This window comes from Pelodiscus sinensis, chromosome 1 (genome assembly GCF_049634645.1).
Source record: "Pelodiscus sinensis isolate JC-2024 chromosome 1, ASM4963464v1, whole genome shotgun sequence".
NCBI classification, from domain to species: domain Eukaryota; kingdom Metazoa; phylum Chordata; order Testudines; family Trionychidae; genus Pelodiscus; species Pelodiscus sinensis.
Window position 1 is genome coordinate 25536230 of NC_134711.1, and position 25102 is coordinate 25561331.

General features: G+C 44.9%; 1 protein-coding gene and 1 long non-coding RNA gene across 10 annotated transcripts in view; one reads left to right on the forward strand and one right to left on the reverse strand.

Annotated features, from left to right (window-relative positions):
• The first annotated feature begins 20 nt into the window (after nucleotides 1–20).
• LOC112543779 (uncharacterized) lies at nucleotides 21–10542 on the forward strand. Of its 2 annotated transcripts, none has more exons than XR_012898160.1 (4): nucleotides 21–382; nucleotides 2574–2735; nucleotides 8780–8851; nucleotides 9665–10542. It is a non-coding gene; the product is annotated as an uncharacterized LOC112543779 (long non-coding RNA). The 2 variants fall into 2 exon arrangements; XR_003087012.2 differs by lacking the exon at nucleotides 21–382 and adding an exon at nucleotides 724–1026.
• The window catches only part of ATXN7L1 (ataxin 7 like 1), a 203564-nt gene continuing 186278 nt past the window's right edge, over nucleotides 7817–25102 (reverse strand). For 6 of the 8 annotated variants that reach the window (XM_075909983.1, XM_075909922.1, XM_075910048.1 and 3 more), the window contains 2 exons: nucleotides 17080–17154; nucleotides 12257–13206 (listed from right to left, as the gene is read on the reverse strand). In XM_075909983.1, coding sequence (XP_075766098.1) covers nucleotides 13150–13206; nucleotides 17080–17154 — 132 coding nt within the window. In that variant the 3' untranslated portion in view covers nucleotides 12257–13149. Of the gene's footprint in view, nucleotides 8629–12256; nucleotides 14747–17079; nucleotides 17155–25102 lie in introns of those variants that run through there. The other 2 variants (XM_075909853.1, XM_014580834.3) reach the window with 2 other exon arrangements.

Below are 25102 nucleotides of genomic sequence, written 5' to 3' on the forward strand. Positions count from 1 at the left end.
AGAGGGCTCTGGCTTAGTGCTCTGCACAGGCTGTGGGGGGGAGGTCCTTGACTGGTGTTCCCTGTAAGCTGAGCACTTAGGCAGCCACCCAGAAGAGAGTCAAATATTTAGCTGCGCACCGCAGCCAGCAGTATGCGTTTTCACTGGTGGTGCACATTCACACGTGCCTTAGTGCACATAACATTTATTCTGCACACAGATGGGGAAAAAATTAGAACATTGGCAGGGGGACCCATCCTCTGCCCCCTTTCTCTTCCCCAGCTAGGGTCATGGGGGTTAAGCAGCAATTGGGGGCTTTTCCTTAGAACAGGAGGAACAAGGGGCTAGCCATCATAAAGGAAATCACCTGCCACCCAGCATTTATGGTAGCTACAGACCCCGGGTAAAAGTGGGCTGCTATGGTAGCATTTTAACCTTGCTTTCCCTTTTGCTCCTCCTCCCCACATCATTTGCAGCCTTGCTTGTAGGGTCTGACTCTGGCTCCTTCTCTGAAGCCCTATCTCTGCTCACTCCATCCTCCCTCCTTTTTACCAGATGGGGGTAGGGGGTTGGGACACAGGCTCTGGTCTTGAGTTAAGGGATTTGGAGTGAGAGGGGCTCTGAGCTGAGCCTGGGGCAAGGAGCTGGTGTACAGGAGGGGGTTTAGAGTACATGCTCTGTAAGGGAGTTTGGGTCCAAGGGGCTCAGTGCTAGGATAGGTGCAGGAGGGGGTACATGGTTGGGGCAGGGTTTGGGGATTCTAGCTCCAGCTGGACACTGCTTACCTCAAGTGTTTCCTGGGTGGTGGTGCTAAGGCAGGTTCACACCTGCCCTGGCCCTGGCCCTGGCCCTGGCCCTGCACCACTCTCAAAAGCAGCCAAGAAACTCCCTCTATCCCAAGCCCTGTGCCCTTCACATCCATTCTGTGGAGATAGAATACAGGATGGGAGGGGCCCACCCTGACATCAGTGCCCTCTCCAGAATATAAGGTGGGAGAGGCCTACCTTGACATCAGTACCCCCTCCTCTTCCTTCCCTGCTCTGCACAGTAAGCAAGAGGCTTTGAGGGGGAGGGGGAAGGTACCTCCATGAAAAATACAAAGTACTCCATTTAGGAATAACAATCCATTACACACATACACAATGCAAAATGACTACTTAGGAAAGAGTACAGTAATTCCTCATTTAACACTATAGATATGTTTCAGAAAATGATCGTGTTAAGTGAAAACGTGTTATGTGGGATCAATTTTTCCATTGAAAATAATGGAAAAGGTGGGGGTTGCGTTTCAAGCGGTGGTGTCGGTTGGGGGAGAAAGGGGACTGAGTTACAGCAGGGATGGGAGGTGTTTGGCTCTGGGGAAGGGAAGGGAAGGGGAGGAGAGGGGATTGGGTTGGGAACATGCCCCATGTGATGGGTCTGCCGGGACCCGCACTGCATCTGGCGAGGGGGGGTTCACTGGGGAACGGCGCAGCGAGCGGCGAACCCTCCACCACTTTACAGGGAGGTGGGGGAAGTCCCGCGCAGCTACTGGCGACGGGCTGGCTGGGGAAATTGTGTTATTCCAGGGACGATCGTGTAATTCAAAAAACGTTCCCTAAAAAAAATCGTGCTATTGCAAAAACGTGTTAAGTGGGCACGTGTTAAATGAGGAATTACTGTACTGCGGAAAGAGATCTAGGGGTCCATAATGGACAACAAGCTAAATATGAGTCAATAATGTAACACTGCTGCAAAAAAATCAAACATCATTCTGGGATGCATTGTCAGGAGTACAGGCAGTCCCCGAGTTACGCGGATCCGACTTATATCGGATCCGCAGTTACGAACGGGGATTTTCTCGCCCCGGAGGACTGGAGCGGCGGGACGCCTGGTCCCGCCGCCTGCCTCCTCCGGGGCGAGAAAAGCTGCTCCCCGTCTCCCTGGTCTGCTGGGGGAGCCAACAGACCAGGGAGACGGGGAGCAAAGCCGCGGAGGACCCGGGCCGGACCCGCGGCGCTGATCTGGAAGCGCCCCGGGTCCGGCCCCGGGTCCTCCCCCGCTTTGCTCAGCGTCTCCCTGGTCTGCTGGGGGGGGACGCAGCTAGTGCCCCCCCCCAGCAGACCAGGGAGACATGGAGCAAAGCCCGGGGCCTGTGGTAGAGCAGGTGGGGCGCTGCCGGTTGGTCCCGCAGCACCGTTCCTTGGCGCTACTGGACCAACCCGGCAGCACCCCAGCTGCTCTGCCCCAGGAGTCCTGATTCAGCCATTGCTGAAACTGACCAGCGGCTGACTACAGGAAGCCCGAGGCAGAGTTGCTCTGCCCCGGGCTTCCTGGAATCAGCTGCTGATCAGTTTCAGCAGCAGCTGACTTGGGGACGCCTGGGGTTCTTAAGTTGAATCTGTATGTAAGTCAGAACTGGTGTCCAGATTCAGCCGCTGTTGAAACTGATCAGTTTCAGCACCAGCTGAATCTGGATGCCAGTTCCGACTTGCATACAGATTCAACTTAAGAACAAACCTACAGTTCCTATCTTGTACGTAACCCGGGGACTTCCTGTATTGTAAGAAAGACATGAGAAGTAATTTTCCCCCCTCTACTTTGCACTGATTTAGGCCTCAACTGGATTACGGTGTCGAGTTCTGGGTGCCACACTTTGGGAAAGATGTGGAGAAATTGAAGAAAGTTTGGAGAAGAGCAACAGTAATGATTAAAGATCTAGAAAACATGACCAATGGGGAAGATTGAAAGAACTGGGCTTGTTTAATCTGCAAAAGGTAAGACTGAGCAGGGACATGTAAGTGTTCAAGTATTTAAAAGGTTGTTATAAGGAGGAGGAGGAAAAATTATTTTTAACTTCTGAGTATTGGACAAGAAGCAATGGGTTTAAATTGTAGGAAGGGATGTTTAGGTTGGACATTAGGAAAGCTTCCTAATTTTCAGGGTGGATAAGCCCTGGAATAAATTGCCTAGGGAGATTGTGGAAAGATTTGAAAGAGCTTGTTAAACACAAATTTATCAGGGATGGTGTTTGGTCTTACCATGAGTGCAGGGAACTAGACTTGATAACCTCTAACGGTCCTTTCCATTTCTATGATTCTGGAAAAAAGTCAATAGAGTTGGGCTACATCTACACTGCAGACTTTTTGCAGAGTGTCTACACTGCATGCGCGTTCTTGCACAAGTAAATTTACAGTAAAGCGTCGGAAAACAGGGCTTCTTGTGCAAGAGCTTTTCCTCTCCCCAAAAGGAATAAGCCCTCTTGCGCCAAAGCTCTTCCACAAGAAGTCAGTGTAGAAAGGCAACAGGGGTTTCTTGCGCAAGAAAGCCCTATGGCTAAAATGTCTATCAGAGCTTTCTTGCGCAAGAGAGCGCCCACATTGCCATGGACACTCTTGTGCAAAAGCACATCTCTTCCACAAATGCACAATGCAGTGTGGACTCACTCTTGTGGAAGACCTTTTGCACAAGAACTCTTGTGTAAAACAGTTCTTGCGCAAGAAGCCTGCGATGTAGACGTAGCCTTGGTGTAGAAAGCTTGCTCCCTGATTCTAGATGTCTCTTCAGTGGAGGAAGAGTGCTGCTGTGCAGAGAGAAAAGGATCAAGGGGGCATATACATAGGAAAAGGAACCAGAGGAGATTGGTAGAAAGAAAGTGGGAAATAGATTAGTGACCAGGACAGGATAGGGATAAGACAGGGATGGGAAGAAGAGGGCAATCAGTGGCTATCAAAATGTCCTCTTCAAGAAATCAACCCTGAGTGATACCAACTTAATGAATCCTCTGTCAGCTTACAACACTGTGAAGTGATTCTTCCCTAGTAAGTCACATAAAAAAGGTTTAGCAGTGTGAGGTTTGGTATTCTGTATGTGCTTTAAGTGGGAGTCTGAAAGTTCACCCACCTAGGCTTCACTAGACTAGCAACGTAACTGAAAAACTTAGCTTTCCCAAAGGGCTCACTGTGTAGCAGATTTGCATTTACTTAGTATCCAGGACAGCAAATTATACTTCCTTGAGCATAACATTTTCTTAATTGCTGTGAATGCCAACCACATTTCTTTCCTTTTGAGGCAATGCAATGTAGTCCTTTTAAAGTCTTTCAAGTGTCCTTCCCCATGGACTCACTTAATGAGGTAAATGTTTTCATTAGACTCCGGTTACAGAATAACAATGTCCAAGTGCCATCTAGTGGAGTCTTGTTAAATGTATGGCTCAGAATTATTAGTGTTGTGTCGACAGCTTCTCAGTGTTTTATCTTGGGGTCCGTAATCATGCAGAACTCCTACTGAAGTATTTTACTGAGCTACATGTTGTGAAATTTGGCACTGAGAGATTTTTTTAAAAGCTGATTGCTGCCCTCCCTTTGCTGCACAAGGTAAAGAGCTGCTTTAGCTCTGTATTTCAGTATATTCTGACCTCTGCTATACCTAAACAAATGTGTGAAATGGGGATGATTCAGGGAGACCTCTCACATATACAGCATCAATGAGTACAACCAGGAATAGGAAATAGGATGTTCCAGTTCTAGGGATGAATGCCTTTGTAAACAGAGTGACAGGGAAGATCAAAACTGAAACAGTCTTTCTACCTCCCAAAAATATGAAATAGGAAAAAGAGGCTTAAAAGTAAAAAACAACATCAAATGAGCATAACTCTGGAAGGAATAAGCAAGGACGGAAAGATGCAACAGTTCGCCTCTAAATCAAAAATAGGCAACAGTGATGACTGGCTATGTAGGGTAAAAGCCTATTATTGCTCTGTTCTAGAGTTTTCAGTATTTAATCCTTTGCCAACATTCATATATCATGTTATGGCCCTAAAAGTCTCTGAATTAGTCTGATAAAGGAGGTTTCAGAAGCCATTGTGCCAACTTACCTTCTTCATGACTGTATTCTGCAGTGTTCTTCTCTACCCATCACCTGTCAGCAGTCACTATAGGTTTTTAACACCTGTACTGAGTGGCCGGTGTCCTGGTATATATGAGTATGTCCAGTGCTTTTTTTTGTTTAAAAAAAAAAAGATGCCAGTACTCAATTTTTGAGGAAAGTACATTTAAAAAATGCCTCTCCAACCCTTCTTCCTATATCATGTCAACATACACATATGCATAAGTGAAAAGCAAATTTTTCATCTTGCTGTTCCCGCAGGCGTTGTCAGTCAGGCTAGGGGCTGTGCTGGGGGAAAGTGGCGTGGCGGGAGTGCTCCCAAAAAAAAGGTGCCAGTATGCCATACCAGTGCGTACCGTCACAAAAAAAGCACTGGTATGTCTCCATTGCAATGAAAAATCCATGGCCGGCCTGTGCCAACTGACTTGGGTTTGCGGGACTCAGAATAATAGGCTGTTTAATTGCAGCATAAATGTTTGGGCTCAGGCTGGTGCCCAGGCTTTCAGACTCAGCAAGATTGCAGTGTCAGGGAGCTCAGGCTGTATCCCAAGACCAAATGTCTACACCACATTTAAACAGCCCCTTAACTCAGCCAGTTGCACGTGTTTAAGGGCTGTGTAGCCATTCCCTTTGAGAACTACCAGTTCCTCTCAGAAGCAACGTGGGGCTGTTAGGGTCACTTTTATCCTTCCCTTCCCCTTTCAGTAAAATTAGCAATTCAGGCCTTGCAGAGAAGCTGCACATTGTTTTCATGGAGCAGGGGAGGAAACCAGGGAGCAAAGCTGCTCTTAAGGGGCAGGTATATACACATAATCACTGTAATAACAGGAAAACAAGGAGAAACAGGGAGTTGGAGAATTTGGGGACAGATGGAAACTTTTAAAGAGGTAATATGGAAAAAAAGATAGGGAAACCATGAGGAGCAAGATGATAGAGGGAAAAGGAAACATGAATGTAGAGGACAGAAACAGGAATAGGGGCCAGTGTTTGGGGAGGAGAGGGAGAAGAAGAAAAAGAATCAAAGCTCGCACACCCCACCAGTTAGGCTGAATTGAATTGCAAGGCTCTAACTCTTGAAGCTTTGACCAGCCCCACTGTCTGATGTCTCTGAATGGTTAATTATTTCCTGGTGGTGAGGAGCAGGTCTGAGGTGGGCCACAGGGAAACCTTGTTTAAAATATCACTTGCAAAGGCAAACTTGAGTCCCAAACAGAGGCAACTAACAGGAGAGTTTCAGAGGGAGTTTGGAGAGTGAGTATGAGAAGCTTCCCTTCCAGGTTCGGCATTAAGTATGATAAGATGGCTAGTGATGGAACAGCAGGGGCACAACTAGCTGTTCTGAGGAGGGCATGCAAGATGTGACTTTGGGCCCCTCTCTTCTCTCATTGCTCACCTCTTAAGCGTTACTGATTAGCTAGCAATTATTTTATCTCATCTTAGTGTATTAAAGAGAGATTAAATAAGTTTGCAGTTTTAATTGCACCTAGTATTTTGTAGGGGTGAAAGAAACTTAAGTTTCTTACAGGTACGGTCATATCCCACCCACTGTGTGTGGCGGTGTGTGCTCAGGGCAGGGGTTAGTGGAGTGCGATATGACAGTACCTGTAAGAAATGTGGGAGTGGGGAGTCAGAGGAGAGGATTAGAGTGTGTGGGGATGGGGAGCTCAAGGCAGGGAGTATGTGGGGGTGGTGCAGGAATCAGAGCAGGGGGTTGGAGGTGCAGGGTCAGGGCAGGAGGGTTTGGAGGGGTTCAGGAATCAGGGAGTTGGGTTGGGAGGGTCAAGGCAGGGAGGTTTTGGGGGTTCAGGAATCGGGAGGAGGCTGGAGGGCTCAGGGCAGGAGGGATGTGGGGGTGCAGGAATCAAGGAAGGGGCTGAAGTTGTGGGGGCTCAGGGCAGGGACATGGGGATTCAGGAATGAAGGGATGGTGGCTGTGGGACAACCTAACTCCTGGTATAGATGGTGCTATGTCAGTGGGAATGCTTCTCCTGTTGACATAGCTACTATCTCTTGTGGAGGTGGATTAACTATGATAACAGGAGAAGCTAACCCATTGGCATCAGAGACAATACAGACAAAAAGAGTTAGGAATTTATTTTTGATAAATAGGCTCTTTACTAGCTATAGTAATACAGAGTTTTGAATAATCCATTTAAACTGCAATGCAGACACATTTCTCACCCCCCTCATAAGCAGTGCAAAGACTTGAGGGGAGTTATGGGTAAAGGAAGAGATGAGGGAGAGGGAAGGAACCTGGGAGTGAACCTGGAGGATTGGTAGGTGTGGATGCGTGTGGTACAAAACAGGAGTTTTTTGGTGGCATGAGGGATTGTTTGGGAGCTGGGGAGCCTCTCTCATGCAGACCGTGATTGACACCTAGCATCCCTCATTCAGTTGCACATCTTCCCCGTCCCTGTGTCTCCCTGCAACCTACTTTCCCCTTCCCTGAGTCCCTGCAGTCTTCTTCCCCTTTTCCCTTGTGGCTCTGCAGCTTTCTGTCATTCAACCGCTGGCTCAATGCTGTCATCTCACTAGCTTCTGAGCCCACCCCCCTAGTCTGTCCTTTCCACTAGTCCTTCTGAACCTCACTCTGTGGCCGCCCTACAACAGCCCTGTGTGCCCTGCTCTGCTTATTCTGTGCCTTCCCACGCCACCTGGCTCCACTGAATGCCATCTCTCCCTTTCTCTTTCTGCTGGTTTGCTGCTGTGTCTTCTGGTGCTACAGCAGCGCCTGGTGGGTGACTGGTGTAATAGCAGTGAATCTGTATATATTCCGCAGCAGAATCTATATATCAGGGGTCTCAGACTCCTGGCCCACAGCCATCCCAGGCCAGTGACTGCACAATCCATCCCAGGACTCCTGTCCGTTATCATCCCCCAAGCTCTGCCCCTTCCTACTATTGCCTCACCCTTCCCCCCCCCCCCCATGGCACTCTGTCCCTGAGGACGTGGTTTCGGGGATCACCGGGGGGGGGGGGAGAGGAGGGGAATCTGATGCAGCACAGCAGCAGTGTTGCACCCCCCTGCACTCTCTGTGCACTAGGAGCCATGGGGAAGCGGAGCACAGCAGAGCTAGTGCTTTGTGCTTCTCTGTGGATCCTACCACCATTGGAACTATGTGAAAGATGTGTCTGCTACTACCACATGGCACCAAGCCCCCCAGTGATCCCTGAAGCTGTGTCCTAGAAGACAGGGTGGCATAGGGGGAGGACAGGGCAATGGCGGGAAGTGGCAAGGCTTGGGGGTCAGTAACAAGACAGGCACCTCCTCCAGTCCTGGGCTGGATTGTGCAATTATTCTGTGAATGGCCCATAGGCCAGGAGTTTGAGACCCTTGATATGTTTTCCAGAGGAAAAAAATCAGCAGGGCAGGGGTTAGGGAAAAGGAATCGTGTGTGCGCGTGTACATGTGCACAGTGTCACAGAATGCCCCCCAGGAGTAGCATATAGTAAGAGACCATTCAAGGTGAAGCAGCCAATTAACATTGCAGTCATAAGACAAAAAAGGGGGTTAGTGAGTTACAGATTATTCTAATAATGTATAAATCCACTGTCAACATTTTTAACTTAAGCTCCCAGGCTCATCTTTTGAAGATGTTCTGGTTTTCTTGGATGATAAAGCCAGCGGCCAGATATGGAGTGATCACTTTGTGAAAAACCTTAGCACTCAGTTAATTATTAGTATCAGGTATTACCAGAATGTTTATTTACTGTTTTGGGGAGCGATGAAAACACAGACGATGGGATGTCACAAAACTTCATCTCTCAAACTGGGCCAGTTCCCCTGTTGGGAAAAAACCCAATAAATCAATTAACTTCCAGAATCTAGGTAAGACTATTAGGGGTTGCTTTGCTAAGGGGAAGGGAGAATTTGATAGACATGAGGAGAAGGTCTGAACAGGAGCTATGATTAGTGTTTATCTCTGCTTTTGCAGCCACTCCCTCAGCCTAGGGGACAGCAGGAGGTGAATCAGTCAAGGCTGTGGACTTTGCTGCCTGGAGCTCAGGTAATTAGGCAGCCCCCCCACCAGGGCAGATCAATAATTTGTTGTATTAAAATGTAAATGTATTTATACCAAAATGTTGGTATTTTGTAAATGTTGCTTCATTTAAGAAAGGTTGATTTTCTTGACTTGGTCTGTGACAAGTGGTATATTAGTGCAAGATTTTTTCTGTGGAATCAGGATTCTGACCCAGCAATGTAGGGTCTTTTAGTTTAACAGACAGTAAACCTAGCCTTAGCTACAAAGCCAAACTAAAGGACTAGTTTTTACAGTATCACACAGGGCCATCCCTAAGGTGCCACTCAGTGCCTCAGGTGTGGAGCCAGGAGTACCCCCCCCACATCATCCTGCATCTCCTGTACTCCACCAGCACTCCACCCTTTCCCTCCCAAGCTCTGCCCCTACCACACCCCTTCCTATTCCTGCTTGCCCCCTTTCTCCTCCTCCAAGGAGTGTGGCAACAGTGTCCTTATATGGGGCAGCTCCACTCCACTGCGGTCTCCAGCCTGCTGCACCCTGCTTCTCCACAATGGTGTGAATTGGAGTGCCATGGGACCAGAAAAGCCAAGCGCAGTGGGCCAGTAGAGGGCGGCAGGGGCAGGCTGATGGGCTGCTCTGGCTCCTGTCGCTGCAGTGACTATGGGGTGTGAGCCTTGTGGCCATCCTTCAACAGGACCCCCATAATTCCTCTAGGTCCCATCCATAGGATGGTTGAGGCAGCCACCCCAAACCATCCTTTACTTGGAATAGCTCTGGTGTCCCCACAATCCTTGTTGCTTTTGTTTAACTTGAGAACTGGTGTCTTTCAACTTACAGAACTGAAAATTATAACTTTTTGGTGGACCAGTCAAAAATCGATGCAAGAAGCGTGCTATACCATCCTAGATATATTACAAAATGAGAGCAGCTAAGCATTCTCATGTCCTGATTCTACTGCCTCAAGGCAAACAAGGAACTAGTACTGAATTTCCAACTTTATCTTGCTCCCCTGTGAAAGTATTATTTGCATTATAGCAGAAAGGCTATAGTGCTTGTTTCATTTGTAAACAATATGCAGTAGCTTTCAAAATGGATCAAAGAAATAAAACAGCAAAAAATGCTACATTCACTATACTAACAAAGTTGGAATCTGTTGTGTGAATCACATGTTCTTGGAATTCCAAGTGCACTGAAGTTGTTCCTGATCCCAAGAGATTCAGATAAGTAAAACAGATACATGCAGATAAAAGAGACTTTCTTTTTAAATATTTCTCAAATAAAAAAAAGATGAAGCTAAACATTAAAATACAATAACAAATTATGTTTTGATAATTTTCTCTGAGAGACTCTTTTTTTCAAGCATGAGCCAAATGGGAAAAGCAGAGAAAGAATAAAATGATCAAGTAAACTTTTTTTAAAACATTATGCAGCAAAAGGAAAAAAAATACTGGCAAATAAAAGAAACAGCCCATAATCTAACCCAACAAACCGATGTGTGCCAACCATACTTAGAAAAAAACCCAAACAGATTGAGACATGCTAGTTCCTAGCAGCGTTATACAGGCAGTCCCCGGGTTACGTACAAGATAGAGACTGTAGGTTTGTTCTTAAGTTGAATCTGTATGTAAGTCGGAACTGGCGTCCAGATTCAGCCGCTGCTGAAACTGACCGCCAGTTCTGACTTACATACAGATTCAACTTAAGAACCCCAAGCTTCCCCAAGTCAGCTGCTGCTGAAACTGATCAGCGGCTGATTCCAGGAAGCCTGGGGCAGAGCAACTCTGCCTCGGGCTTCCTGTAGTCAGCGCTGGTCAGTTTCAGCAGCAGCTGACTTGGGGACGCCTGGGGCAGAGCAGCTGGGGTGCTGCTGGGTTGCTCCAGTAGCACCGCTCCTCGGCGCTACTGGACCAACCCAGCAGCACCCCAGCTGCTCTGCCCCAGGCGTCCTGATTCAGCCACTGCTGAAACTGACCAGCAGCGGCTGAATCAGGACCTGGGGCAGAGCAGCTGGGGTGCTGCCGGGTTGGTCCAGTAGTGCCCAGAGCGGCGCTGCAGGACCAATCGGCAGCGCCCCAGCTGCTCTGCTCCAGGGTCCAAAACAAAAGCCTGGTCTGCTGGGGGGGGCCACACTAGCCACGCCCCCCCCCCCCAGCAGACCAGGGACACGGGGAGCAGAGCCGCAGCGGCAGCGGGGTGCTGCACCTCTGAGGCTTTGCTCTGGCAAAGCCTCAGAGGCGCGGGACCCACCCGCGGCTGCGGCTTCAGTCCCGGTACCTGTGGTCTGCTGGGGACGGTCCCCAGCAGACCACAGGCACAGGGACTGAAGCCGCAGCAGCGGCGGTTCCCCGCGCTTCTGAGGCTTTGCTCTGGCAAAGCCTCAGAAGCGCGGGAACCCGCCCGGTGCCCCTGGTCTGCTGGAGACGGTGTCCAGCAGACCAGGGGCACCGGAGCAGCTTACGAACGGGGCTTTCTTGCCCCGGAGCTCGCAGGTAGCAATCTGCTACCTCGACCTCCAGGGCGAGAAAGCCCCGTTCGTAAGTGCGGATCCAACGTAAGTCGGATCCGCATAAGTCGGGGACTGCCTGTACTTCTTGCCATTCAAATTCTGTGTCTTAATCCAATATTAAGAACTTGATATTAAAAGAAGGTAAACCTTTTGATGTATAAGCAGCCCAGCCTATGAAAAGAATTGAGCAATATGGAGAAGTTCTTGTTTTGTTGTTTTTGTTTTGTTTTGTTTGTAACCAGACCTGTTTTCTCTTGCTTGGTATCACAAATCAGTTTTGTTTAATAAACTTATTTTTGTTTTATTATAAATCATCCCAGTGCTGTTACACTAAAGTAAGCCATGCACCCTGAACTGAGTCACCAGGCAGCTGTGTATTCTGTCTCTACAGACAGTGGATCTCCTAATTTTTGAGAGTGTCCAGTAGAGGAACAGGACACTACACAGAGATGTCTTTGGGGAACTTGGAAACTGAAATTCACTGCATATTATGTGAAAGATAAAGTTTAGACTGGCAAATTCTTGAGGAGTTTGCTAGTTAGGTGGATTGGTGTGGTAGGGGGCATCACAGTTTAAGCTCTGCCAAAGCGCTCACCTACTGAGCCAGAGAGATAACAGTGGCTTATGGTTCTGGGCATCCAGGAAACCACTTTAGCTCAATTAACCTTTCTGTGCTGACTCTCTGCACAGGAGTTAATTTAACCCTGTGGAAAGTACAATTTTGCAATATATACACATTGGGTTTTAAAAGTTAAATCATGACACTGCATTTTTTTTCTTACAAACATATAAATTATTTTATTTACAAAGCCATGTTACAAAAAATAATAATAAAGCAAAAAACAAAAAAATACAATCGCTCACTAGAGAATATCTCCAGGCCCGGTGTTGAACCACGGCAGTATCAATCAGATACATGTTTGTTCTGTTTTTCCTTTTTTAAAACTGTAAGCCGTAGAATTTACTATTTACACCTACTTTAAGACATTTATTCTGCTTACAATTATCACAAGCATGGAATGAATTCTATTTGATACTGCTAACACATAAAGGTGCAGGAGAAAGAATGAAAATACTTAGTGTTACAAAATATGTAGAAAAGAAATTGACTGTACAAGTATGGCGTTATTTTTTTTTTGAATGATTGGACATGCTTTCTTCAAAAGTCTTCTGAAAAATTTCTAAAATCTGAAGTAGGAAAGCACAATATAGCAGGTGCAAATTCATTTCTGTGCAACAACAGTTATTTAATATATCCCATGACTGACCAGCTATGCAAAACCCACAGAGTTTTGTTAAAGTGCCATGGGTCAACAGCATAACAAAATATAAGGTGTAAATAGAAAAATTTCATTTTTTTTCTTTTTTTAAAACAATAGTTCACTGAGAATCAGCAATAATAGAATATGCTGTATAAACTATTCTCTACAAAGGTCGATCAGCACTATTTACAATTGTTACATCGATACAAAAGAAGGCATACAAGTTATCCAAGTCGCTTTTTTTCTTTTTTTATGGCTGACGGGCCTATGCATTGCGTATGAGTAACAACCAAAGCTTCTGAGCCTATATTGCTAGAAACAAATCACAAGATCTTCAGGCAAATGAGGGAGAAAAAACTGCAGAGTGAATGCTACACTAATAATGCACTATAGGCTGGTCCAGTTTATATCCACTTTAAAAAATGTTTATTTCCATTTCACTTTTCAGGCTGAAAATTTTAATACATATATAATCAAATAATGCTTCTTTAATGAAGGGAGAAATACCATGGAGTTTTCAGTTGATACTTAGCTTTCACCAAATGCTCTCCAGTCTAAGCCACTAGAAAAAAAATATGAGCAGCATTCAAAGGATAGTCTCCAGATTCCAGCTGTCCAATTAAAAGATGAACATAAAGCGTTAAAAATTCTTAAAACTACTGAATTACTCCTTCAGTCACTGACTAGCATTATTTCTCAGAAGCAGCCACTAAATCTCACAAGCATTCTTTTCCTTCTGGAAGCAGAAGGGACACTTCATCAATTATAGAGGGTGACTTGGTAACTAAGATTTTTAAATTCCTGCAGTTTTACAACTCAAAATAAATTAAAAAAATCAACACAGTTCTGCTTCTAAAACTGAAGACAAAAATTGTGCAAAAATAACAAAGATATGTACACATTTTTCAGTTTGAAGAAACGTTCAATAAAAACAATTCAAAGAACATTTAAAAAATATAAACATTGCTTAAACTTTCCTACATTTCATACTGTTTCTGAAACTATTCCAGTCAGCTAGCTCCAAAATACAGTAAACATAAATTACAAAATTAATACTATAAAAATGTACTTTAAGAATATCTTCTCAACTTTTTTCAAAGGGTCTAGCCTCGTTTATAATTCCTTTAAACATCTTATAATTCTTAAAATCTGCCTTAAGCCTTCTTTTTTAGAAAAGAAAAGAAAATCCCTATTAGGTGCAGTCTTTTTTTCCCCCCATGATGGAAATAAACCAGCATATAAGTGCACTTCTAACACTGTAGAAATAAAAAAATTAACTCCTTTGTACTAATGTTCCAGTACCTGGTATCAATTTCCTGATTATAAAATCTATATTTTATTAAAAAAAACAAATGAGTAATCCTATAAGAAACACTATCAGTGCAATTCTATTGATGCAAACCAATCTGTTCAACTCCTGTCCTTGCAAACTCAAATAGTTTATTGAAGCAAACCAGTAGTATGATCTTAGGGGTCACAACTCCCATCACAATACAGGGAATTTTCATGTTGCTTTCCTACTAACATTAGCAGGAGTTAGTGCATAAGTCCTCCATGCATTGATTGGAGTACAGACTTCTTCAGAGCCTGATCCTCAGAGACACTGAACATGCAAAACTCCCAATAAAATCAATGGGAGTTGTGGATGCTCAGTACACCCATCAAGATTAGTTCTTAAAGCTGCAATGCCCCAATTGTTGCAAACTGCTCAGAAATGCACTAGGTAATATTTTTTATTCATAAGACAAACAAATCCAGATATTATTGTAGTTTTTAATTAATGATAACAAATTTTGGGGACAATTTAAAATAAATCCAAATAATGAATTAGATTATTTTGGAATGTTCACTGTTACCGTTGCAAGAAACAAGGGGAGCAAAGCAACATTAATAGCTTGAGAAAGCATGAAACAACAAAACGGAATGCACAGATCAGTGGCAAATATAAGCAAAAAACTAATAAACCAGTATTACAGCAGTTTTCTGTAAATTTCATTTAGAACCACAAACTGATAAAAGTTTACATCCAACTGCAGGACACAGAAAATAAAAACCCTATGGTGCAGGGTTGCTGAGAGCTAGAGATTATAGGCTGGTTCCTTTTCCTTGCTATGGAAGAGTCCTTATCCTACCAGTCCGATTTGATGTCTTCTAAAAGAGAAACCAGAGCCAGTTTCAAAATCGGGAAACATTTTCTAGTATATGCGCTTGTTCATTCAACACTGTAACAACTTTAATAATGCACCTGATGCTGCAAAGGATAAAAAAGGAATTCGTTTTTCTTGAATCCAATATCAGTTTAATCCCTTTTGAGAAATATATTAATTTAAATACACTAATTGTATTGGACTCCAATGAAAAGAAGTTGTATCAAATATGCTGAGTTTCTTGTTGAGCTTGCATGTAGTGTTTAAATAAAAGAGATACAGTGATACACTAACTTAATAAAGGAGATTGCAGAATCTCCCTCATTGGAGATATTTAAGAGCAGGTTGGATAGACATCTATCAGGGATGATCTAGAACAGTGGTTCTCAAACTTTTTGGGCTCTGGAGCCCTTTACATGCGTAAAAATTTATGCGGCGCCCCAGCGGTCCACTGATTGTATGTGTTGTACCTATTGATATTTCCAGTTTGTCAACCTCATGGAGCCCCTAGAAATGTCTCGTGGAGCCCTGGGGCTCCTCGGAGCACAGTTTGAGAAACACTGACCTAGAAGGTGTTCTGTCTTGTTTTGGGGGCAGAGGACTGGACTAGATGACCTCTCAAAGTCCCTTCCAGTTCTATGATTCTATAAGCTTAATATTTGACTTCCAGAGCACTCTGTTGCCAACTCATATGAGCAGTATTAATCCCAATCATTCAAAAGCTATGAATTGGGCCCCACTAAATCTTGAGAGAGAAAAAATATTTTTCTTTATTTGCATTTAGGGGTCATGTTTTCAAGCTTCAAGTGCTATTTTGAGGGCTAGAACCTTGCCTTTTTTTTGTTTGCTTTTTTAAAGAAAGCTCCGGTTTTCATTTGATGATTCCAAGACCTGGGGCTTTAGAAAAAAATCACCAAATACTGCTATACCAGGTAAGTCTGCAAGAGCTGGCAACAGTGTATCGCTGAAAAATCCTACAGTAGCTTCTGTTCATATACAACTGACACAAAATCTATGTTTTGGCTCTTGGGATTTCATTAGTGGATCCAGAACAGCAGTTAACTAACAACCTGTATTCCTGGGGTTGGGCAAAGAGGATGCTGAGGAAAGAAAAAAATAGGAACTGCCCTTAAATCAACCAAAAATCGGTATTATGCTTCATAACAGATTTTGCCCTTGACTGTGGTTGGCATTTGAATGGCATTCTCTTAAAACAAAATGCCAGTATACAAGAAGAGATTTTCCAGTACATTTGTTTACTAAATGTAAATCTTCCTCCATGTACACAAACACCTTTAAATCAGTAGGCAAGGGAGAACAAACTGTTTTACTGTAGGTCATATCTGGCAGTTCATCTCTAAATGATGGCGATTCAGATCATTGTGAACGGGGGAAAATGAAGTAAGTGATCAGCATTAACGCTATCACTATCCCTGTTGTTTATTTCTCTCCTCCCTTGTCTACACAGGGAAAATTAACCAGTAGTGACTGCTCTGTGAGTGGAATACTTATTTCTGAATAAAGTCACATCTGTTTTGAAGTAGACTGTCTATATGTGGAATAACTATGGGGGAATCTCTTCTCCTTCTCTGGGGACTTAACACGGTGGGAAGGCTCATGTGTTTTAATGCTTCTGAGAGCTAAGCTGGAGGGAGTTTAACTCCTGGTAGAGCTATCCAAGCTGGAGATGTCAAAGTGTAGGGACCAAATGAAAAGAAGTCTACAGGTTCTCCAGGTGGACAAAAGGCCAGCATCCTGACCTTGTAAACAAGTTGCATTATAGAAACACAACAAGATAGTCATTTCAACAAACTGTATTATAGACAGGGGATAGCAGAGTTCATGTCCTGAGTGATGTCTGATGGTGTGAGAAGGAATCAGATTCAGGGTAGTTTGTATGGCTGTGCCAGTCAATTTTCTTGTGTAGACAAGCCCTGGTCTCTTCCTCTGCAATATTTCTCTGTTCTATTGTAACTGCTTGAGTGTACTTGGTTTCCTTTTGCAGTGAGTTTTATATATAAAGCACTGTTTCATCTGTGGCTGGTTGGTTTTCTACTTCTGAGACAACTGGCCAGCAAATGACAAACTGATTGCACAGTGCTATGGGTGGCTAACAATATGCAGAAAACTCATCATTCCTGTATAGTTTGCGAATGAAAAACAGCTGCAAAAAGAAGCTTAATGAGGGGGAAATCTAATATTACTTTATAAAAGGAAGGATTAAATCTACAGAGGACAAAGCTTAAAATATGATTAACACAAAATGATTGAAACATTACTTGATATTTTACCACTTAAGTGTACTTTTGCTTTAAAAGCAACAACCAGAAAACTTACTTGTCTGTTGTGTACTGGGTTTGATGTACTTGAAGGACTGGATTGTGACAAAGCTACACTGCTATTTTTTCCAATCTGAAAGACATGAATTGAAGAGTATTGAAAGGCACATTGCTGTCAGATGCATGGGAAGCCTGTATTGACCTTGTTTTCTTTCACATTGGAAGTAATATTGTTTTATATTTATTTAGAAAAGACAGGTAACATTTCTCATGTCTGTTTCAACAAAAACAAGAAGGAATCCTGCAGCACCTTAAAGACTAACACATTTATTTGGACTAAGTTTTCATGGGCTGGAACCCACTGCATCTTGTTAAGCTTTAAGGTGCCACATGATTCCTTGATGTTTTTACAAATAACATTGCTGTCATCTATTGAAAAGCAAGCTTCTTTAGGTATAATCCTAGTTATCTCACTGGCCCTTTTAAAGGCAGGCAAATGTAGTTACATTTAACAAAGCACATCAGGATGGAAAAACAACACATCTGTCCAGTTCTATAGTGACCGACCTGACTTTGACTTCTGAGTTACAAGCTGATTTCAGATTGGGGCTGCAGCTAATCTAGAGCAGCATCTCAAACTAGTGGACACACTACAGATGCCACAAGCTGCAGAGTCATGAGCAGTCCTTTGGATTTCTGACCTCAAACTTTGTTACATTATGTTGTATGTCTTGGTCAACCTCTAGTATCTGTCCCATGGAGTCTGCAGCCCTAAGAGCATCACTGGGAAGTGTAGGTTTATATTCATGTACAGGCAGTCCCCGAGTTACGCGGCTCCGACTTATGTTGGATCCGCAGATACGAATGGGGATTTTCTCGCCCCGGACGACGGGAGCGGCGGACGCCCGGTCCCGCCGCCCCCGTCCTCCGGGGCGAGAAAAGCTGCTCCACCTCTCCCTGGTCTGCTGGGGGGGGGGGGGGGGGGCGGGGAGAGGAGCCAGATCAGCGCCGCGGTCCCGCCCGGGTCCTCCTCCGCTTTGCAGACCAGGGAGACGCTGAGCAAAGCGGAGGAGGACCCGGGCGGGATCGCGGCGCTTCCAGATCAGAGCCGTGGTCCCGCCCGGGTCCTCTGCCGCTTTGCTCAGCATCTCCCTGGTCTGCTGGGGGGGACGCAGCTAGTGCGCTGCCCCCCCCAGCAGACTAGGGAGATGTGGAGCAAAGCCCCGGACCTGTGGTAGAGCAGGTGGGGCGCTGCCGGTTGGTCCCGCAGCACTGCTCCTTGGCGCTACTGGATCAACCCGGCAGCACCCCAGCTGCTCTGCCCCAGGAGTCCTGATTCAGTCGCTGCTGATCAGTTTCAGCAGTGGCTGAATCAGGACACCTGGGGCAGAGCAGCTGGGGTGCTGCCTGGTTGGTCCAGTAGTGCCGAGGAGCTGCGGCGCTACTGGACCAACCCAGCAGCACCCGAGCTGCTCTGCCTCAGGCGTCCCCAAGTCAGCCGCTGCTGAAACTGACCAGCAGCTGACTACAGGCAGCTCCTGCCCCGGGCTTCCTGGAATCAGCCGCTGATCAGTTTCAGCAGCAGCTGACTTGGGGATGCCTGGGGTTCTTAAGTTGAATCTGTATGTAAGTTGGAACTGGCGTCCAGATTCAGCCGCTGTTGAAACTGATCAGTTTCAGCAGTGGCTGAATCTGGACGCCAGTTTCGACTTACATACAGATTCAACTTAAGAACAAACCTACAGTCCCTATATTGTACGTAACCCGGGGACTGCCTGTACCTCTAACTGTTGTGCAAGGGAACCCTTATGACTTTTTTGGTTAGACTGTTAAATATTAGAATGGAGATAACTAGTTTGCATCCCTCTATAGTTTAATATTTACACCATTTCTCTAAGATAGTCTAACAAAATTATTTCAAAGTATAAATAGTCTGGTAGCATTATAAAGACTAACAAAACATATAGATGGTATCATGAGCTTTTGTGGGTAAAACCCACTTATTCAGATGACCAGACTGTTGGAAGTCCAGATGGTCTTTAAAGTGCTACCAGACTACTTGTTGTTTTTTAAGTTTTTTCTGTTACAGACTAACTCGGCTACCCCTCTGAAGCTTTCAAAGTATAGTCAAGGTTGCATCTTTTATTGCTGTCTTTAGTACAGGTTATACTGCATATTAATCATCCTTTGCATAAAGCAAGGTTTCCCAATTTTCCTGTTCTTGTGTTTAGCTTCAGTTTGCATTCTGTGTCTGTTACGTCTAGAAATAGGTTTGTTGAATCCTTTATATTGTATCTTTCAGCATTTTAGATACTTTATGGACCCTTGCAATTGCTTCTTTTCTAGCTATTTTTCATAGATATGTAAGACCTCTCTGTCATGTTTTTGTGCCCTTCTGCAAGTGTATTTCTCTGTGCTGAATATCAAAGCCATCACACAAGGTGATTCAGAGCATATCCGTCCTACTGCTAGCTGGTCAGAGGAAAAAGGGAGGACAGCGTTTTTCAGACTAACATGGGCAGAGTGTTTGCATTGGACACGAGGAGGGACTTTTACATGCTTTCTATTACACATTAAATAGTGTGCCAGCATGAAGCTGTATTAGCATGCCTACCAATCAATGCTTCCTTCTGCCTCCATCTAGTGGGGCAGGGTTGTTATATGGTAGGGCATGCTTTTGTACAGAATATGCTAGAATATCTGATTATAAAAACAGTGACAGAAAAGGTATTAAAGCTCTTCTCCTTGGAGATTATGAGCCATATTATACCATAACTGGAGATTATGAGCCATATTATACCATGCTTTACAGCACCTGGATTCAATGGGCTGAGCTATGGCCCCGTTTCACTATTCTATCCATAGCATACTTTCTGTTTAACTCTGACCCCATTCGCTATTTTCAAATGGTTTCTGTGGGGAACTGGTGTGTGTACGACGAGAATATGAGGTAGACATAGCTCATAAGAATGGCTGTACTGGGTCAGACCAAAGGTCCATCTAGCCCAGTATCCTGTCTGCCGACAGTGGCCAACTCCAGGTGCCCCAGAGAGGGTGGATCGAAGACAATGATCAAGCGATTTGTCTCCTGCCATCCCTCTCCAGCCTCTGACAAACAGAGGCCAAGGACACCATTTTATCCCCTGGCTATTAGCCTTTTATGGACCTAACCTCAATGAAATTATCTAGCTTCTCTTTAAACTCTATTATAGTCCTAGCCTCCTCTGGCAAGGAGTTCCACAGGTTGACTACACGCTGTGTGAAGAAGAGCTCAGAGATGACAAACTACAAACCTGATCTTAGTGTCCAAATTAACAGTGTTTGGTGCAGGGGATGGATAGGGCAGGGCAGAAATGTGGCATAACAGCACAGCACGTGTATGGGGATCACAAGAGCACACCCTGCTCAGTCCACCCTTTCCTGCCCTAGTACTGCTTTATGCAGGGGCTTGGGAGGCTCAGAGCAGGTGATGTAAAGCTGACAGTATGGAATTACACCACTTAAAGTCTTTTTTGTACAAAGAGTATCACCAGCTGCTTTATTAGGGCAGCAAAAGCCACCAGAAACAGTGCAGAGAATCTGATGCTATAGATGTAAATTTGCAGTGGGATCAATTTACTGGCTTTGAGAGCCAGTGCAGTGTAGTGTGTGGACACATATTTAGATAAAACTTAGTCACAATATTGTTATAAAATTGCCCATTGCACACCCCAAGGTTTGCCTGGTTGCCAGCACTCTGTCTGGTAAGTTTTTCTAGAGTGCCCTGGCAGTTCACTGTACAGGCATCTACAACTTCTCATCTCAGAACTGGGCAACATTGAACCTCCAGAGCATTTTCTCGGAGGATGCAGGGATCATATATGCTTATTCTGGATTGGTACCTGGTGAGGCTGCTGAAGCCATTTGGAACAGATTATTTACCAGTCAATGAATTTCACTGTCAGTCTCAGTTTTATATTGTTTATTGGGGAAGAAGCAAAGGTCTCTTTCTTGAGTGAAGTGACACACACAGAACATCAGCGACTGTTTCTTCTTATTGCAAAAGGGATGTGAGAAGAACTGGTGTTGGTCAGAACTGGGATGAGCTTTTTCCAGCTTACTGGCATTTTTCCTTTCCCCCCAGGTCCTATCTATTGTTAATTGTTCACTCTACACACTAAACGAGGCTTGGCCTTTATCCCAGTCCTCCTACCTGTTCATGACATTGACCTTCCTCTTTGGGGCTGTTTTTGACTCAGTCTTGATGCCTCTTCACATGCTATCCAAAACAAATTCTCTCCTTTATATCAGACAAAACTGAATGTGGTAACACTCCTACATTCATTAAGGCTGTGTCTACATTGGCATCCCTTTCCGGAAAAGGGATGCTACTGAGACACTGCGGAATTGCAAATCCACGGGGGATTTAAATATCCCCCGCGGCATTTGCATTTACATGGCTGCCGCTTTTTTCCGGCTCGGGGTTTTTGCCGGAGAAAAGCGCCAGTGTAGACGCGATTTTCCGGAAAATAAGCCCTTCTCCGGAAGATCCCTTATTCCTATTTTCAAGTAGGAATAAGGGATCTTCCGGAAAAGGGCTTATTTTCCGGAGAATCGCGTCTACACTGGCGCTTTTCTCCGGCAAAAACCCCGAGCCGGAAAAAAGCGGCAGCCATGTAAATGCAAATGCCGCGGGGGATATTTAAATCCCCCCGTGGATTTGCAATTCCGCAGTGTCTCATTAGCATCCCTTTTCCGGAAAGGGATGCCAATGTAGACAATCTAATGGTATAAACTAAGCTTCATAGGCCCTATTCCTCCTTCAGCCTTCTGTTTGTATGCGAGGGTCGCAATGTGCTGTATGTATTATTTACAAAGTACTGCAACCAGGTAAACATTTTTCTAGCCACTAAAGCCGTGGTCCCCAACACGGTGCCCGTGGGCGCCATGGCGCCCGCAGGGGCATTTGCATGCGCCCGCCAGGTGCTCGGGGCTGACCTGGCCCCAGGCACATGGCGCGCGGTGCTTGGCGGGGGGAGCGCCGGCCCCGGGCGCGCGGCGCTTGCGGGGGGGAGGGGGAGCGCCGGCCTCGGGCGCGCGGCACTTGCGGGGAGCACCGGCCCTGGGCGCGCGGCGCTTGCGGGAGGGAGGGGGAGCGCCTGCCCCAGGCGCGCGGCGCTTGGAGGGGGCCCCGCCCCCCGGACATGCGGGGGCTATGGGGGGCCCCCCCCGGGCATGCGGCTATGGGGGTGGGCCGCCCCCAGGCGCCCGGCGGGCGAACGGCCACGCCCCCTGGCACCCGACAACCTGAAAAGGTTGGGGACCACTGCACTAAAGGCATCGTCATGGCAAGTCCACAGCAGGGAAATTATAGGGTACTATCAAGAAAATGGTATGAAAAATTCATTTTAGCCAATTTTCAAATGAAACTCAGGTCTATTTACATTTTTTAAACTCCACCACTTCCTTCCTTATCCTTACTATCTTGTACTTATCTAGCCCTTTTCATTGGTAAGTGTCAAAGCTCTTTATAATGATGGGTGATATTTATGTCCCCATGTTACAGCTAAGGACACACACACTGAGAAGTGTGGTGATTTGCCTAAGGACCTAGGACACTTCTGGGAGTAGAACCTAGGCCTCTTGGCTCCCATTCATTTAATGGGCCTGAGAATGTGATAACAGAGGAGACAGAATCCAGAATCAGGGTTGCAGCAGCATGAGCCTCCTTACACAGCATTGCTGGTAGATCCCAACCGTGACCTGGAGGGATTCCTTCCAAGAGTGGAAGGGTAATTCAGAACCACAGCCCACTTAGTCCTTGGCATTCTACAGAGATGGGTAATAATAGGATTCCAGTCATGATGGTGCTTTCTTGATGACGGGGACGACTTTACTTAGGAATTAGAATGAGGCCAGCTATTAATTTATTCCACTTATAAACAGGTTTATTTGACAGCCATCAAAAGGTAAAGCATCCAGTTATTGCCTCCTTGGGCTGTATTTGAGAGAGAGGTGTAAAACTCCACAGCTCTCTCTCCAGTCACCTGAACCCTTCTGTGCCCTGCCTTACTCTTAGTATAAGGGAGACCTCCAACATGCCAACTCTATATTAGGGAACTGTGGCATGATTTTGAACAATGCTCTTCTGTTGTGGAGTTTTAGAAACCCGTATCCTGTAAGAACATAGGCCTTCAACATGCAATGCTTTCAACTGGCTTTGAACATTTCCAGCAAAAGACACCGTCCCCCAGCTTTTTGAATATTCACACGTGAGACTAACAAAGTTGTTCAAGTGCTCAATTTAGGTAGTTACAAGTTTAGATTTGTATGTAACAAATACAGGCAGTATGTAATGTGCACGGTCTTTGTGATATATACACACTTCTACCTCCTTGTCACAAAGCTGCCAGTTACAGTGAGCTCCATCATAATCACCTATACTGTACTTAGTTCTCAAGGCAGTGTTTCAAAGTGCAATTGTAATTACACTTATACAAATATTGTATGATGATTAAATATCCATGTTCCTAAGACATTTATTACATGTATTTAACCTCAATCTAGGGAAGTTTATTAGTACATATTAATCTCACATATACAAATATTCAGACAAGACATGCCCGATGGTTAATATTATTTCGTTATTTACATAGTGCAGTCCTTGTGCATAGTGCTTTACAATAATAATTTACTTCAACCGTGCTTTATATATTCAAAGCACTATACAAATATTAACTAATCTTCACACCATTCTTGGGAAGTAGCTAAGTATTTGGCAGCTTATGTGGTTCTGAACCTTTCCAGACTACTATACTCCTTTCAGGAGTCTGATTTGTATCATGTTCCCCAAATTTCAACTCACTTAAAAACTACTTGCTTACAAAATCAGACATAAAAAGGGTCACAGAACTGAACTGCTTACTTTCTCATTTTGTGCGTATGAAATTTTAGTTTGTACTGACTTTGCTAGTATGTTTTATGCAGCCTGTTGTAAAACTAAGCAAATATCTAGATGAGCTGATGTCCCTCCAGATCTCTGCATCAACCTAAGGGTACCTCGGCTTGAAAAGCACTGGCTTCAGAAACTAAAGTGCAAGTGGAAGTGCAAGGTCACACACCAACTCAGTGGGAGAGCTGGGATCAGAACTCAGGACTTCCCAACTATGACCCCCATAATCATACTACTTACTGACACTCAGGCAGAAAGTGATGGGTCCCTGTTTCCACAATCACCAGTGCTCTGTAGTAGCATCATCTATGATCTGAATTTCCTCCCTTTTGAGATATTAAAAGTTTCTTGTATTTAAGGTGTCCTAGTCACTTTTGAGGCACATATTTCAAAACCTCTGGCATGGAGATGAGAAGGTAAGGCTGATTTATAGGATGCTCCAGTGACTGGGGACAAAGTTCAAGCCAGGCCATGTGGACAGAGCAAAACCACTAAGTGATGTGATCACCCACTATAGAAAAACAATGCCATCATTCTTTTCAAAGAAACAAAATAAATGACCCCGCCACATGCTATGTAATTATTGTATCTCTACTGGTGGCAGGAGGGAGAAATAAATTATGGTGCCTTCCCTTGGGGCTCTTTACTCTGCCCACTACACGAGTCTGACAGCCCTATTCCTCTTTTCCCACTCCTGTTTCTGTGCTGCTCCTAGGTATAGAATGTCCTTCCCAAACTCATTTCCCACCTCATCCTCTCCACATTCAAGTTCCCTTCAAAACTCACTTCTGCCATGTCCATATGCAGGGAGAGGTTTTATTTAATACAAAACACTCATAAACCTACTTCCATCTCTGGGTTTTGTAGTATGTCCTGACTTCTAAATCTCTCTCTACGTTCTAGAATAGTGGTTTTCTCTTTTTTTTTTTATTTGCAGACCCCTAAAAAATTTCAAATGGAGGTGTGAAAATCTTAGACATAATCTGCAGACTACAAATTGAAAACTACTCTTCTAGAATGAAACCTCTCAGGACAGGGACTAGCTTTGTTTGCGTGCACTGCATAGTGTTACCAGCACAAAATAAATCATTAAGGATGCTAAGAAGCGGGTAATTGACTAATTGTGTACTCGATACAATTTGTATCAAGT